Source organism: Microcaecilia unicolor, chromosome 9 (genome assembly GCF_901765095.1).
Source record: "Microcaecilia unicolor chromosome 9, aMicUni1.1, whole genome shotgun sequence".
Taxonomy (NCBI): Eukaryota; Metazoa; Chordata; class Amphibia; order Gymnophiona; family Siphonopidae; genus Microcaecilia; species Microcaecilia unicolor.
The window spans coordinates 1394315-1410255 of record NC_044039.1 but is presented as its reverse complement, the minus strand read 5'-3'; the positions used below and the strand labels follow the sequence as shown (position 1 = coordinate 1410255).

Here is a 15941-nt window from a genome sequence, read left to right as displayed (position 1 = left end):
CACGCTTCATTCCGCCTCCGCGCTGTCCAGAAGCCCCGCCCACCCTTCCTTCTCTCGCCTGCGCGCTCTCCAGAAAGTTCACCTCTCCCTGTCCCCCTCCTCGCGCACTCTTTGAAGCTCCGCCCACCCTTCCACCCTCTCCAGAAGCTCCTACCAATCTTCTTTTCAGCCCTTCTGCGTTCCCCCGCCTCGCGCTCCGGAAAGCTGCTCCGCCCAGTTCCATCCCCTCCCCCCACCCACCTCCGCGCCCAAACAAACGAGCACATGAGCGGTGGGAGCCTATCGGCGCGGGTGGGGGCGCGGCTCAGCGCGCGCCTGGCGGCCGTTGGCCGAGGAGGTTTCCTTGCCGTTGGAGAGGCTCGCGCTGTGCGTGCTTCGGCGCCTGCGTGTTGCGTAGTGCGCGTGCCCCGTCTCCCTCCTCCTCCAGTCCCCTCCCCTCCCCGTCCTGCTCCAGTGTGTGTGTGCGCGAGTGTTTTTTAAAGATGGCCGGCGCGGCGCCTCTCTACTGTGTCTGCCGGCAGCCGTACGACGTGAGCCGCTTTATGATCGAGTGCGACATCTGTAAGGACTGGTTCCACGGCAGGTGAGCGCCGACCGTTCCGGTTCCGCTCGCAGGGGGCCGGGGGCCAAGCGCAGGGGCCGTCAACACTGTCCGGCCGCCGTGAGGGGAGGAGGGGGGAGGGGAGGGGATGGCGACAAGGGAGGAGGAAGAGGAGGAGGAGCGGGAGTTGCACCCGCGACAGAGAGAGGGGGGGGGGGGGTCTGGAAACGCGTGGGGAGGGGGGAAGAGTCGGAGGGGACTTTAAAAGAGAGGAAGGAGTTGATTAGGGAAATCTCAGGGGTGTATTTTTGGGGGGGGGGGGACTGAGGGGCTCCAGTGCTGGCAGGAGGGGGACAAGATCAGCTGCTGAAGTGGTTGGTGCAAATGGACGGAGAGGATGCAGAAGAGCAGATTCCAGCACTGATGATGCAAAAGCTGGAGTTTAGTTCTTCATCCAACAGCTGATCTGAACTTGCAGCAGCATCTCCCAGGGACCAGCACTTCTCCCCTTCCCTTAATCTTTCAGCATCGGACCTTTCTTATCTGTCTATGAATGAATCTTGGTAATTGATGCGAAAATGTGCTGCTCAGACGTTTTGTTGTTGTGTTTTTACTTTTGAAGTACATCATACCTTTGCTGTTTCATTGATGTTTACCATTCGGCTTACCTTTACACTGTTTTTGTATACAAAATGAAAACGATTTAAAAAAAAAGAAACAAAACATAGTAAAACCTTCAATACTTCCCGGAACTCAGTTTGCGAAATGTTTCTAATGCATTATTTAGAGTTCACTGCTAAACACGTTTGAAGGACTTGCTGAGTGTTTTCTGGGTGACAACTGCTCACCAGAAAACTGCTTGATTTTTGTGTGTGTGTTTTTTTGTAATCTGAGTGTAGAATAAAGGGCATCAGGCGGAGGGGATTACAGACTTCTAAACAAAGAGAAGTTAAAAGGCAGCGTTTAAAGTCTGCCTTTCTGGGATTTGGGGCTTTTTATAGTAGCTTCTGCTGCTAGGAAGCAGGTTTCTGTGCTGTGCTTTTCTTAATCTTTCCCTTGCAAAAAAGCTTATTTTCAAGCACAGAGGTGCTGTGATTGTAGGAAGTGCTTTTGATTGACAGCAGAGCTGCCAGGACATTTAAATACACTCCTTTAACAAAAACTGAGCCAGAGGGAGCGGGGAGAGAGAGAGAGGAACTGAGCGGACTCTGTGCCTCTGCTGGCTCAGCATGGAAAGACAGGCACTAGGAACAGGGCCAGGGTTTATTTTGCCTTCTAGTTAAGGAGAAAAACACTGCTCTCAACTTCTTTACCACTTAAAGCACTTTGTTTCTATTATGAGTGTACTTGAATCAATTTATTTTCATTATGATTGTTGTAGAGCCAGTATCGACTTCAGAATAGGTAAGGCTTGAAATGCTGAGGGGTTTTCTACCTAAAACTGAGAAACAACTTTCAGTTAAGTTGCCACCGTTTATTCAAATTGTGTCAGGTTGACATGACCAAATAATTGCAGTTGACTAGTGATTAATGGTTTTCTCCCCACCACCACCAATGTATAGGGTTTAAGCAATACACATGTTTAGAACCAATGATAACTATATATAAAAGACCAAATTGCTTATGCCTTTAAGATGTAGCCCAGTTATAAAGGACGCAAGATGAAAATCCCTGCCATTTCAACCTTAAAGGTGCCTTGCAGAGGCAATATTAACCTGTATTTATTTATTTGTTACATTTGTATCCCATATTTTCCCACCTATTTGCAGGCTCAATGTGGCTTACATAGTGTCGGAGTGACAGTCACCACTTCCGGATCTGAAAAGTACAGAGTGGTATAACATGAACAATGTAAGGTAGATTACAGAGTGATTTGTATTAGTGTTCATGGATGAAAGAGTGATTTACGTTATGCCGTAATGGCGATCACCCTTTCTGGATCTGAGAAATACAAAGTGGTGTAGCATTGTTATTCATAGATGATAACATGAATTACAAGGTGGTATTGCATTAAAGTTCATAGATGCTAGAGTAAAGTACAAGGTGGTTAGACAGTTAACTATAGAAAGTTCATTTACGGTATGGACAGAAAGGTGGTGGTGTATAGTGCGTAACCCATGTCCGAATAAGTGAGGGGATGAATCATTGTGGTATGCCTTTTAGAACAGGTTGGTTTTCAGTAGATTTCGGAAGATTGTTAGGTCGTGCATTGTTTTTATAACATTATATTGTATACCGACAGAACAAAGTTTTGTGTTTGAAAGCACAGAAAAATCAAATTTAGGGGCCCTTTTACTAAGCAGCACTAAGAAATAGGCTTAGTGCAATCCTTACATGCTCTTTTCCTGCGCACTAAGCCCATTTCTAGTGTGGCCATCAGAAAGAGCTTTTTTTTTTCCTATTTGTTTTATTAATGGTAGTGTACTAAATGTTGGCATTGGGCATTGGTGAGCGGCTGTTTAAAAAAAATTATCATGGGAGCACTTACTGCCTGCTATTTAGGACATTAGGGACACATTAACCAGTTAGCACAGAGGTAATGTGTATACACTGGCAGATTAACATAAGAATAGCCATACTGGGTCAGATCAATGGTCCATCAAGCCCAGTATCCTGATTCCAACAGCTGCCAAACCAGGTCACAAGTACCTGGCAGAAACCCAACTAGTAGCACCATTTCATGTAGAACCCCAAACAGTAGCAACATTTCATGCTGCCAATCCCAGGGCAAACAGTGGCTTCCCCCATGTCTTATCTCAATAGAGGAGTATAGTCTTTTCCTCCAGGAACTTGTCCAAACCTTTTTTTAAATCCAGATACGTTAACCGCTGTTACCACATCCTCCGTCAGCAAGTTCCAGGGCTTAACTATTCTGTGAGTGAAAAAAGATTTCCTCTTATTTGTTTCTAAACTATTTCCATGTAATTTCTTTGAGTGTTCCCTGGTCTTTATGTAATTTTTGAAAGAGTGAAAAATCGATTGTTTTACACGTTCTACATCACTCAGGATTTTATAGACCTCTATCATATCCCCCCCTCAGTTGTCTCTTTTCCAAGCTGAAGAGCCCTAACCTATTTAGCTTTTCCTCGTATGAGAGGAGTTCCATCCCCTTTATCATTTTGGTCGCTCTTCTTTGAACCTTTTTGTAATTCCGCTGTCTTTTTTGAGATGCAGCAACCAGAACTGAATGCAATAGTCAAGGTGAGGTTGCACCATAGAGCGATAGAAGCATTATAATATTTTTGGTCTTATTTTGCATCCTTTTCCTAACAGTTCTTAGCATTCTGTTGGCTTTTTTGACCACTTCCGCACATTGGGCAGAAGATTTCAGCGTATTGCCTACAATGACACGCAGATCTTTTTCTTAAGTGCTGACTCCTAAGGTGGACCCCAGCATCAGGTAACTATGGTTCAGATTGTTCTTCCCAATGTACATCACTTTGCATTTGTCCACATTAAATTTCATCTGCCATTTGGATGGCCAGTCTTCCAGTTTCCTAAGGTCTTCCTGCAAATTATCACAGTCCACATGCGTTTTTTTTACAACTTTGAATAGTTTTGTGTCATCTGCACATTTAATCGCCTTACTCGTTATCCAGCTCATTTAAAAATATGTTAAACAGCACTGGTCCCAGTACAGATCCCTGTGGTACTCCTGTATTCACCCTCCTTCATTGAGAAAAATAGCCATTTAATTCAACCCTCTGTTTTCTGTCCAATAACCAATTCCTAATCCACAGAAGGAAATTGCCTCCTATCCCATGACTTTTAAATTTTCTCAGGAGGTTCTCATGATGAACTTAGTCAAAAGCTTTCTGAAAATCCAGATAAACTACATCAACCAGCTCACCTTTATCCACAAGTTTATTTATAACTTCAAAGAAATGAAGCAAATCAGTGAGGCAAGATTTCACTTGGCTGACTCTGTTCCATTAATCCATGTTTGCCTATGTGTTCCATAATTTTATTCTTATAGTTTCTACTATTTTCCCCGTTGTGTGATTTCCTCTTGGAACCCTTTAAAAAAATTGGTGTTACATTGGCCAACTTCCAGTCTTCAGGTACTACAGATTATTTTATTGACCAGTTACAGATCACTAGCAACAGACCAGCAATTTCATGTTTGAATTCTTTCAGTACCCTGGGGTGTATGCCATCTGGTCCAGGTGATTTATCACTCTAACTTGTCAATTTGGCTCAGTACATCTTCCAGGTTCACTGAGATTTCTTTAGGTTCCTCAGCATCTTCAGTCTTCTAAGAGATCTACCTGTACCGGAAATAGTTTTCATGTTCTTCCATAAAGACCGAAGCAAAGAACTCATTCAATCTCTCTTCTATGGCCTTGTCCTCCCTGAGTTCTCCTTGTGCTCATTCACAATCTAACGGTCCCACAGATTCCCGCACAGACTTTCTGCTTCTGATGTACCTGAAAAAGGTGTTACTGTGAGTTTTTGTCTCCACAGAAGTTTTTTTTTCTTCATATTCTCTTTTAACCTTCTTACAGTGCTTTGTATCTAGCTTGACACTGCTTATGTTGCTTCTTCGTTTGGATTTTTTTTTTCTATTCTTTGAAGAATGCTCTCTTGGCTGTAATAGCCTCTTTCATGTCACCTTTTAAATACAATGGCTGTTGTTTGCGCTACTTTCCACCTTTAATACATGGAATACATCTGTTCTGGGCTTCCACGATGGTATTTTATTTTTAAGCAATGTCCATGCCTTTGTGGCTGACCCTTTCAGCTTCTTTTTAACCATTTTACTCATTTTGTTATTTTGTCATAGTCACCCTTTTGAAAATTGGATTCGTCTACAGTAGATTTCTTTAGTGACTTCATTCCAGATATCAGCTCAAATTTGTCATGTTATGATCACTGTTTTCCAGCAGATCCAACAGTTACCTCTCGTACCATGCCCTGCATTCCACTAAGGGCTAGATCTAAAATAGCTCCATTTCTTTTTGGTTCTTGGACCAGTTTCTCCAAGAAGCAGTCATTTGTTAACATCTAAGAATTCAACCTCCCTAGCATTCCTGATGTAGCATTTATCCAGTCAGGGTAATTGAAATTGCCCATTAACATAATATTGCCCAGTTTGCCAGCTTTCCTAATTTTTGTAAACATTTGTTCATCTGTCTGTTCATTCTATCCTGGCGATGGTAGTACAGCTGTACCAATATATTCTTTCCCTTTACACATGAAATTTCTATCCACAAGGATGCCACACTGCTATCTGTTTCATGTGGAATGTTTATTTTGTTTAATGCAATTCCCTCTTTAACATATAGTGCAGCCCCCCCTGTAATTTGATCTACTCTATCATTGCGATGTACCCTGATAACACAGTGTCTCATTGATTGTCCTCCTTCCACCAGGTCTCTGAGATGCCTATTTTGTCTACCTCTTCATTTAGTGCCATATACTCCAACTCTCCCATCCTATTTTTTAGGCTTCTAGTATTTGTATATTGACACTTCAGATTGTGTTTTTCCTAATATCAACAAGCTGCTTTGAAGTTGACGGGGATGATTTGCATCCTTTACTCTGTTCTCTCATTAAACACTGCTGGCTTTCTTTCACCATTATTGAAACTTCTCTATTGGGATTCCCTGAATATCCTGTTTCAATAGTATACTTTGAGGATACTCCACACTGAACCATGTGCTCCTGGGCAACTGTGGCCCCCCCCCCCCCCCCCTCAATTTTAGTTTAAATGCTCTATCTCCTTTTAAAAGTTAGCGCCTACAGCCTGGTCCATCCTGGTTAAAGTGGCGTCCATCTTTTTCGTAATGGGCTCCCCCTTCCCCAGAATGTTGTCCATTTCCTAACAAATCTAAATCCCTCATCCTTGCACCATTGGCTCAGCCATGCACTGAGACTTTGGAGCTCTGCCCACCTCTTGGGTCCTGCCGGTGGAACGGGGAGCATTTCTGAAAATGCTACCTGTGGATCATCTGTATTTCAGCTTTCTATCTAAGAGCCTAAATTTGACTTCCAGATCCTCACTCTCACATTTTCCAGTGCCGTTGGTACCCACATGTACCAGGACAGCTGGCTCCTCCCCAGCCCCATCTAAAATCTTATCTAGGTGACACACGAGGTCTGCCACCTTCACACCAGGTAAGCAAGTCGCCAAGCGATCCTCACAACTTTCTACTGCGAGCTTTCTCTCTCTCTGTTTATATCTATATCTTTCTATGTAGACTGTTGTGGTAGCTACACCACTTTTAGAGGTTCCAGAAATTGGAGCAGTATTTTATTTAGGGTAAAGAGGAGGGAAGTGGGCTTCTGAGGCATCCATTTCCAGATGGTTAAAAATGTGTCTTCCATTATTGGCAGAGCAAGCGGATACATCTGTGTTCAACAGGTGGCAATCAATTATATTGTTCAAAAGAAAAATTCTCTAAGCTGTAGGCCAGGACAGTGCTAAGGTAGGTTCATGCGTGGTACAGACAGACTTTGTAGGTAAAAACAGATTTAATTTAACACATTTATATTCCGCTTAGCCAGCCAGGTCTGATTGGATTACAAGCAATATTCATATACCAAAAAAAATAGTAAAATACAGTACAAAACCAAATGGATCATGAAAACACATAACAATATAGTACAGACCAGAAAAAAATCTTTATATACTCATTGCACTCTCAAATTAGAAGAGCCATCTGTTAAACAGAACTAATCAAATATTTATTGAAGAGCCAAGTTTTTAAAGTACGCTGAAATATCATATAGCTCTTAATATTGCAAATAAAAGGTGAAAGAATATTCCAGAGCTTAGTTCCTTTACCAGCTGATGTTTGATCCGTGGTTTTCAACATACAAAGAGCTTTGGATCAGTTAACCAATTTTATTTCTGTTACTGAATGGAGACATCTTGAAGGACTTTAAATCATCACAGGACTAAGGGCCCTGTTTACTAAGCCACGCTGTAGGCGTGTTAAAATTTAGCGCAGTGCGTGCTGATTTTTAGTGCACACTAAAAAGTTTGTGTACCTATAGCGCGACTTAAGTAAACAGCCTTTAGACTACAAAGAATTTTAAAAGCAAAAACTGAGGGCCCCGTTTACTAAGCCATGCTGTAGGTGTGCTAACATTTTTAGCGTACATGAATGCTAGAGACTTTTACAGTCTGTGCTCTGATCGTGGTTAGACAGATTCAGCTTCAGAAGTTGGAGAACAAGGCCAGTGCTGGACAGACTTCTAAAATCTGTGCCCAGATCGTAGCTGAATAGGTTTGAATGGGATGGAGTGGAGCTGCTGAGGGGCTTTGACGTTAACTTCAGAAAATTTAGAACAAGGACAGTAATGGGCAGACTTCTAAGGTCTATGCCCTGAAAATGGCAAGGATAAATCAAGAGCAGGTATACATATAAGTATCGCATACCATGAGTTTATCTTGTTGAGCAGACTGGCTGGACCATACAGGTCTTTATCTGCCGTCATCTACTTTGTTTTCCAAGCTTGTTTGTGTGCACTGGTTCTGTTTGTTGTAGGAATGTGGAGGACGGCCAGGAGCCCCTCAGATTCTCGACCAGGTGCTACCAGTCTCTCTCCTAGCCCAAGTACCCTTTGAAAGAGCCCTAACCTGCATTCCCTTTACTCATAAGGGAGCGCTTTCATTTTGTCTCACTTTTGCTGCTGCCTTCAGTTTTTTTCTCTTTTTTTTTTTCTTTTAATTGTGCTATTTCTTTTTGAGACAGACTGTGCAGAACTCCACGCGTTACGTAAGGCATGAGTAAGCAGCCACAGTCCTCAAGGGCCACAACCCAGTCAGGGTTTCAAGATTTCCACAATGAATATGCATGAGATTGATTTGCATGTACTGCTTCCATTGTAAGCAAATAGATCTTGTGCATATTTATTGTGGAAAACCCGACTGGTTTGTGGCTCTTGGATTATGGTTGCCCACCCCTGACTTAAGGCCTAGTCACAGCATGGATTATTTTCAGTTTTACTCTCCCTTTCTGCAAGGATTCTAAACTTCTATGTTTGTTGCTATATATTCTCGCCTTCTGCCGCCTTTAGCCTTGGTTATTTATTTTGTTCGGTGGAAAGTAACTGGCAACAGAAGCACATAGTTAATACATTACTTTTGAGGTGAGTCCACACCTCCCCGTTCCATTCAGGACCAGAAAAGCTGGCTTTCTCTCTCTCCTCCACTTCCACACTCTGCTGCCCTCTCACCTACCTCTCTTTCTCTCGGGCATCAGCTCTTCCATCCCTCTAGAGGCCTAGTGGTTAGGGTGGTGGACTTTGGTCCTGGGGAACTGAGGAACTGAGTTCGATTCCCGGCACAGGCAGCCTTGTGCCTCTGGGCAAGTCACTTAACCCTCCATTGCCTGCCACATTGAGCCTGCCATGAGTGGGAAAGCGCGGGGTACAAATGTAACAAAAAAAAAATCTGGCTTAAAGAAGCTTCTGCCCTTCAGCCCTAGGCCCACTAGCTGAAAAAATGCACTCATTTGACCGTGTTTTTAAAACCCTGCTTTTCCAAATAATTCTGAACATGGTTTACTTTTTTGCTCACTGTGGAATCCAGTGGTATTGTGTACTTAATTTGAGATTATTCTTCCCCTTGCCCATCACCTTGCACTTGTCCACATTAAGTTTCAACTGCCATTTAGCTATTTCCCCACATTTTCAAGGGCCTTTTACAGTTCCTTAATGTTTGTTTTTAAGTACTTTGATCAAGTTTACAAATGGCGGAAAAGGTGACTAAAGTAGTAGATCCAAAATGGAGAGTGGCTGAATGTTTTCATGTTCATGGGTCCATAAGCAGCCTGGGAAAGTTACATGTTTGAACTTCTTCAGTAACTTTTTTTTTTCTGTATAAAATGATGGGATTTGGACTGTTGTATTACAAATTGCTCTAACAGAATTTATTAAAACGTCATTTCTTAGCCTTGGCTTCACTGTTCTAAACTAGTGGGTGTTATCCCTTCCTACCAGCAGGTGGAGGTAGAGAAAACTTAATTCTCCCAGTGACATCACCAGCATAAGCTACGGTGCTCCCTGAAACAATCCAGTTTTTTTTTTTCTTTACCTTCAGGAAGTGGTAGGTTGTGCTGATGGTGCTCCTGTTCCTGGCCTAGCTCCCATGGTTGAGCCTAATGGACACTCCCAGGTCATAGTCTCAGGACTATACCTCTTTGAGCTCGGAGCTTGGCTCTGCAGCCCACAGTCACAGTGCCACTGTGTGAGGCTTTGGCTCTGGTCTTGCAGTCCCCATCCCACCACCTCTCTTGGCTGTTTGGTTATACTCCCCATGGGCTCCCCCTGCAGCTCCCAGTCTTTACAAAACGGCTCGCTTCAGCAGCACATATACAAAAAAATAATAATAATTCAGTCGGTCTGGCTAGCTTCATGCCCTTTGTGCTGTTGGAAAATGCAATGGCGGTGACGTACATCAACAAGCGGGGCGGAACCAGGAGTCTAGCATTGGCCCTGGAGATGGAGAATCTCTGTCGGTGGGCAGAGATGCATCTGCAGGCTGTCTCAGCAGTCCATGTTGTGGCCAAAGACTAGGTTCAGGAGTACTTTTTCAGTCACTCTCCTGGATATGGGAGATGTGGCTTCAGGCTGTCATGCTTCTTGTGGACCGCTGGAGCCTCAGGTGCTCGTTGTTTTGGGTTTTCTGCAGCACGGCAGCATTTGGGTCACGGGCCATGTGTTGGCCACCCTGATCTAGTCCCAAGAGCCTTTTGAGTAGGAGTGGTGGAAGGAGGTCCACACCCCCAAAGCAAGCCCACTGGACCAGCAAGGAGTGTAAGCAAGTCAGTCTGACACAACCTTACTGACATAACAGGTTCAGCTCTGCATTTTCACTGTTGCTACCCCCTTGATAGCTGCTTACTTTCCTGCTGCCCAGTGGTCCTCTTTGTCATCTGTTGCCGTCCTGGCTCCTGTTCCCAGTCTGCCTAGAATTCTCTGTCTCCTGGTCCTGGCCTCTCCACCAGGCCCAGCCCTGATAAGCAGTCTGTCTAGAAGTCTGTAGAATGGGAGATCTGTTTGACTCTCTGCTGTCTGTGCAATAGGTTGTGAGTGCAGCTAGAAAGAGTAGGCTGTTGCATTCACAGAGTAGTACAATGCAAACTGAAGTGGCATGAGGGAACAGCGATGTTGCTTCTGTGTTGTCTAGAAGCATTTGGTTAAGATGGTGTGGATGTAGGGAGAGATGTTTCATGCATTTCCTTTGGAAACTTCTCTGCTTCTAGAGGTCTTGTCATTAGACATATATGTTTGAAGCACTGCTCTGTTTCTTATATGTGTTACTGTGCTGAACATAAGAATTTTACAAGAGTATCCTAGAAGTCTGTGATTTGTTTATACGGCTCCTTTCTATAATCTCCCCCAGTTTTCCAGGTTCTTTGAAATGAACAAACATACCTTTTTGGTTTGTGAAATCGGTATTGAGCCAAGACTCGTTGGTCAATCCCCCCCCCCCCCCCCCCCCCCCCCCCCCCCCCCCCCCCCCCCCCCCCTCAAGCTACCTCTTGAATTTACTTTATTGTTTTGAATGTGGTGGTCATTGGACTCTGCAGTCAGAGGGAGTCCTGTGTGTTAAAGCAGGAGTTCAAAGACCAGCTCTTACTGTCTAAAGAGGTAATGGAAGAGCCATACGTTGCTGTCTGAAATGCTTGTGTTCTGTGAGCAGGATGTAGTTTGAGTGAAAGTGCAGGTAATCTGTGTCCGTTTGGCTGTAAGTTCACATACATTTTCCATTCCTTCACTGAGAGTATCTCTTTTGACGTTTCCCTTTGTGTTATCAGCTTAGTTACGGTGCTCAGCTGCCAGCTGGCAGTGTCACAGGTGCATGCTCAATAAATCTACAATTGGCGCTGTCTGTTTTGCATCTCTTGCTAGGTTAAAAGCAACATCCTGAGTATAGGCAAATGGAGCCCATCTGGGCAGGGTTGCTAAGCAAGGTTTGAGCTCCATGAATACTATTTGAGGAAAAGCTGTTTTGAAGTTTAAGGGAAAGAGGCAGGATTATCAAATCCCATCCTATCTGTGGTTACAAACAAAGCGGTTTTCCATATTATATACAGGTACTTATTTTGTACCTGGGGTAATGGAGGGTTAAATGACTTGGCCAGAGTCACGAGGAGCCCAGTTCCCCTGGTTCTCAGGCCACTGTTCTAACCTTTAGGCTACACCTCCACTAATGGCTGCCTGAAAAGTAGAATTGGTAGTTCGTAGGCTTTGAACCATGTGGCTGACTGGATCTATAATTTAATTGGACTAATTCTATTTTTGCAGCTTGCTAATTTGTATCCTTGATTTTCAGTTTTAAAAGCAATATAGGATTTGATGGCAGATAAAGGCTGAAAGACCCATTAAGCCTGTCAACTTCCACAGCTCCCATTCTCATCTCTCTGACTGTGTGCTTTTCCCTAGCTACCTTCTGTTCCATGTAACCACTGCTCTGTCAATACAAACAGAAGGAAATATCTTATTGTAAAGCACATTTCCACAGGTCCCTACTGATCCCGAGTCTCATCTCTCAATTGATTGTGAGCTTGTCCCCAGCTGCCTTCCATTCTGTTCTCTGTCTGTTAAGAGAAACAGAATGGAAGGAAAGTAATGTCGCTGATCACGATGGCAGCTTAGGAGCTGAGCTCTGGGACATGCTGATGATTTAGCTTGGCATTCTCTGACTTCTGCGATTTGAGACGCCAGCAGTCCTTTTTTTGCAACGGTACAGCGTACCGGCACCTTTTTTTTTTAGGTCGGAAGTTGTGCTGGAGCCGGCTCTCCTCCCTCCCTCCCCCGAGCTAGCCTGGAGTCCCTCCGCGCCGCCAGACAACCCTTCTGCCACTCGACCCAGCAGGCACCTGACCCAGCATTTTTTAAAAATCTACAAGCGGCGGTGTGGTGCCTCGCCTCTGAGTAAAAGAAGAAAAATCGCTTCGTCAGCCGGCCTTCCCTCACTGTGTCCCGCCCTCTGATGTAACTTCCGCAAGGAGTTTTGGGGCTTGGTTATGGCTAGTAAGCAGCCAAAGAAGTTTTTAGCTGCCCTGGTTCTAGCAGAACTAGCTTACTCGTTTTGATCAGACTGGACTTTCAGGTATTTATCTAGTTTGCAGTCTTAGGACACCACTTGAGTTCTAGGCAATATCCTTTGAGTTGACCACACTACCATGGACATTCACCAAGGTATTAGCAGTGATGGCAGCCTAATTGAAGAAAGAAGATTTTTTTTCTCAGTCATTGGCTACTTCAGCCCAAGATGGAAAAAGAGCACGCTTGCAACATTCAAGGTTATTGTTCTCAAAGATTTGAGATGGATTGTCAGCTGGGCCAAGAGGAAGTTGGCTCCTGTTTAATTTCTGGGCATTTTGATACTTGCTGAGTTATTTGTTGAATGCGTGGATAGCCATGCTCCAAAGCTGTTGAGTTTTTGTTAGAAATACCCATTCCCATCCAGCTGGAATAATATGTAGGTGTTCCTTTGGGCAAGGACCCATATGCACCCATGAGAGGGACAGAGACTACAGCAAGAGAATTCATCTATTAAGAGCTACCAGTCAGAGCCAATTTGAAGAGAGAGGTGGGCTTGGACTCCTCCCTTTCCTGGAGCATTCTGACCGCTTATGAGGCACCCAGGGTTGGTGGCACATTGTCTAGGGATTGTAACCTAGGGCAAGTGGTTGAGCAGATAATCCAAGGAACCAATAAACAGACTGGAGATCGGGGTCATCAGGTTGACCCCTTAAGATTCCAGTCGCCCTGAGGGCTCAGCAGTATGGGTCCACTCAGAGAGTGCGACAGCCATAGCATCTATCAACACAACAAGGAGGAACCAGGAGCCATCATATGCAGAAAGCGAGCTTCATGACTGGGCAGAGAGATATCTAGGGATACTGTCAACATGCCATATTTTTCTTAACATCAACTTATACTGTTCTGAACCAGCATATGGAGGTAGAGAAACTTGCTGACCTGAACATGTCTACCCTGGAGGAAAGGAGAAACAGGGGTGATATGATACAGACATTCAAATATTGGAAAGGTATTAATCCGCAAACAAACCTTTTCTGGAGATGGGAAGGCGGTAGAACTAGAGGACATGAAATGAGATTGAAGGGGGGCAGACTCAAGAAAAATGTCAGGAAGTATTTTTTCACAGAGAGTGATGGATGCTTGGAATGGCATCCCGCGGGAGGTGGTGGAAATGAAAACGGTAACGGAATTCAAATATGCGTGGGATAAACATAAAGGAATCCTGTTCAGAAGGAATGGATCCTCAGGAGCTTAGCCGAGATTGGGTGGCAGAGGCGGGGCTGGTGGTTGGGAGGCGGGGCTAGTGCTGGGCAGACTTCTACGGTCTGTGCCCTGAAAAAGACAGATACAAATTAAGGTAAGGTATACACAAAAAAGTAGCACATATGAGTTATCTTGTTGGGCAGACTGGATGAACCGTGCAGGTCTTTTTCTGCCGTCATCTACTATGTTACTATGTTCCAGAGAGCACCACAGATTATAATTGATGTTACTTGTTGAATTCAGTTTTCTCTACCTTCCAGCAGGTGGTAGGTTGTGCTGAGGTGCTCTATCCCTGGCCTAGCTCTCCACTCTGCTGGCTGCAGCCACACAGCATGATCAAGCATAATGACTGTTCTCAGGTTACAGTCTTGGGACCAACCCTATTTAAAGATACAGGCAATGCTAATGTATACACATAAACAACAAATATCCTGCCTCCAAGCAAATGGGGACAGTACAGCAGTAATACGCAAGACCAAGGAGTTAATGATAAGGAGTCTAGAGAGTGGTGATGCTATAGTCATTAGCCAGCAGTATTTTTGTATAGGCACTGAGTCAAGCAGTGGCGTTCCTGATCTAGAACTCCAGTTTGGACAGTGGACATGCGTCAGCTGTGTTGGTTATTGTTTGACATTCACCACATCTGCTGCCTGGGTTGAGTAGCTGTGCAGAGATCTTAGCCAGTGTAGAAGCAGTTTGGACAGGATTCCCCAAGGCTTTATTGTGGACCCTGTAGTCACTCAGGTTTTCAGGATGTTCATGTGGACTCTGCCGGGTACAAAATTTGCATATACTGGACTTCCAATTCATGTATACTAATTGTTTATATCTGGAAAAACTAATGAGTTTGGGACGTTCTGATCTAGGAGAAACCCAAGATCAAAACCAGGTGGATAAATAGGTTATGTAGTGGTTTAAATGTGCTGATTTTCTTGTTCTGGGCCCCCAGCCATGGATTCTGTTGCGCAATGGGATGTACATAGCCATGTGAGATGATGTGATAGAGGAGGGTTGGTGCAAGGGTATTGGGCATGTCAGGAGAACATATAGCCTTGCTGTATTACCCCCCCCCCCCCCCCCCCCCCCCCAAAGTTGCCACTTAGCCTGTGAATAATTAAGCCAGCCCTACTTCAGAATTAAGAAAACTGTGTGTAAGAGAGTAGATATTCTGGAGCCATTTGTCATCTTTCTGATTTATAGGTGAGCAATATTGCTTAGTGTTGGCAACCGAGGGAGATTGTTGATAGGAGCATGCCAGGAATGGAATTAAGTTGGACGACAGCAGTTTCAGAGGGGACTAAATAATAACCCATACCAGAACACAATATTCTGTATTTGGACATACATGGACAAGTGCGGAGCTCCTTAAAGTCTACACAAATGTCGCCCATTAATTATGACCCAATTAAAGTAGCTTTGATTTATAGCAGGAGTCTTAGGTAAGTTTGGTATGTAAAGTCTGTCAGAGGTGACACCTGTGTAAACTGGGATTGTGCCTCAACCTCTGTTCAGGAAGATGTTTGTTTTAGTCTTGGGTCTGTAGAGATGGAAGATGCTACAAACTTTGTGATGCTTGGCTTAAGTCATTGTGCCTTTATAGTGGTTGGCCAACTTTTTGTTGAATTGGAAGAGAATTTTTTAAATATAGTTTGTGAAGGACATTACTGTTGTCCACAAACATAGATAAACCTCCAAGAATGGACTGAAGACAGGTCACCAGTGTTACGAAGGTTTGTTTGCATGAACTTCTAAGGACCTACTAAGTGGGAGGAAAGAGGTATAACCTTCAGTTCTTGTTCATATTCTCCTTAAGTGCAGAACTTGGGGGTAGAGAGCTTCATGGGAACAGAAATTTCACCCATCCCCACTGTAATCTAACCCATACCCACCTGTTCTTGCTAAGATCTGTTGAATCATCGCTGTTACTTACGCGCTGCCCTCCATTTCCTTCTGACCTCCAAAATCCTCCCACGTTTTTTTGGGTGATATTCACTTTCAGCCCAGGGTTGTTTAATGATAGCATGCCATACTTCCTATTGATTACATATTTTTACTGCTGTAATTGTCTATTGCTTATGTTTGATTTATTCTTACTGTATACCACCTTGAGTGAATTTTTTAAAAAAGGTGGTAA

General features: G+C 44.0%; 1 protein-coding gene across 1 annotated transcript in view; it reads left to right on the top strand.

The window, feature by feature from the left end:
- The first annotated feature begins 460 nt into the window (after nt 1–460).
- The window catches only part of KDM7A (lysine demethylase 7A), an 83840-nt gene continuing 68359 nt past the window's right edge, over nt 461–15941 (top strand). The window contains 1 exon segment of the mRNA XM_030214130.1: nt 461–583. Within this exon segment, the coding sequence (XP_030069990.1) occupies nt 483–583 (101 nt within the window). The 5' untranslated portion in view covers nt 461–482.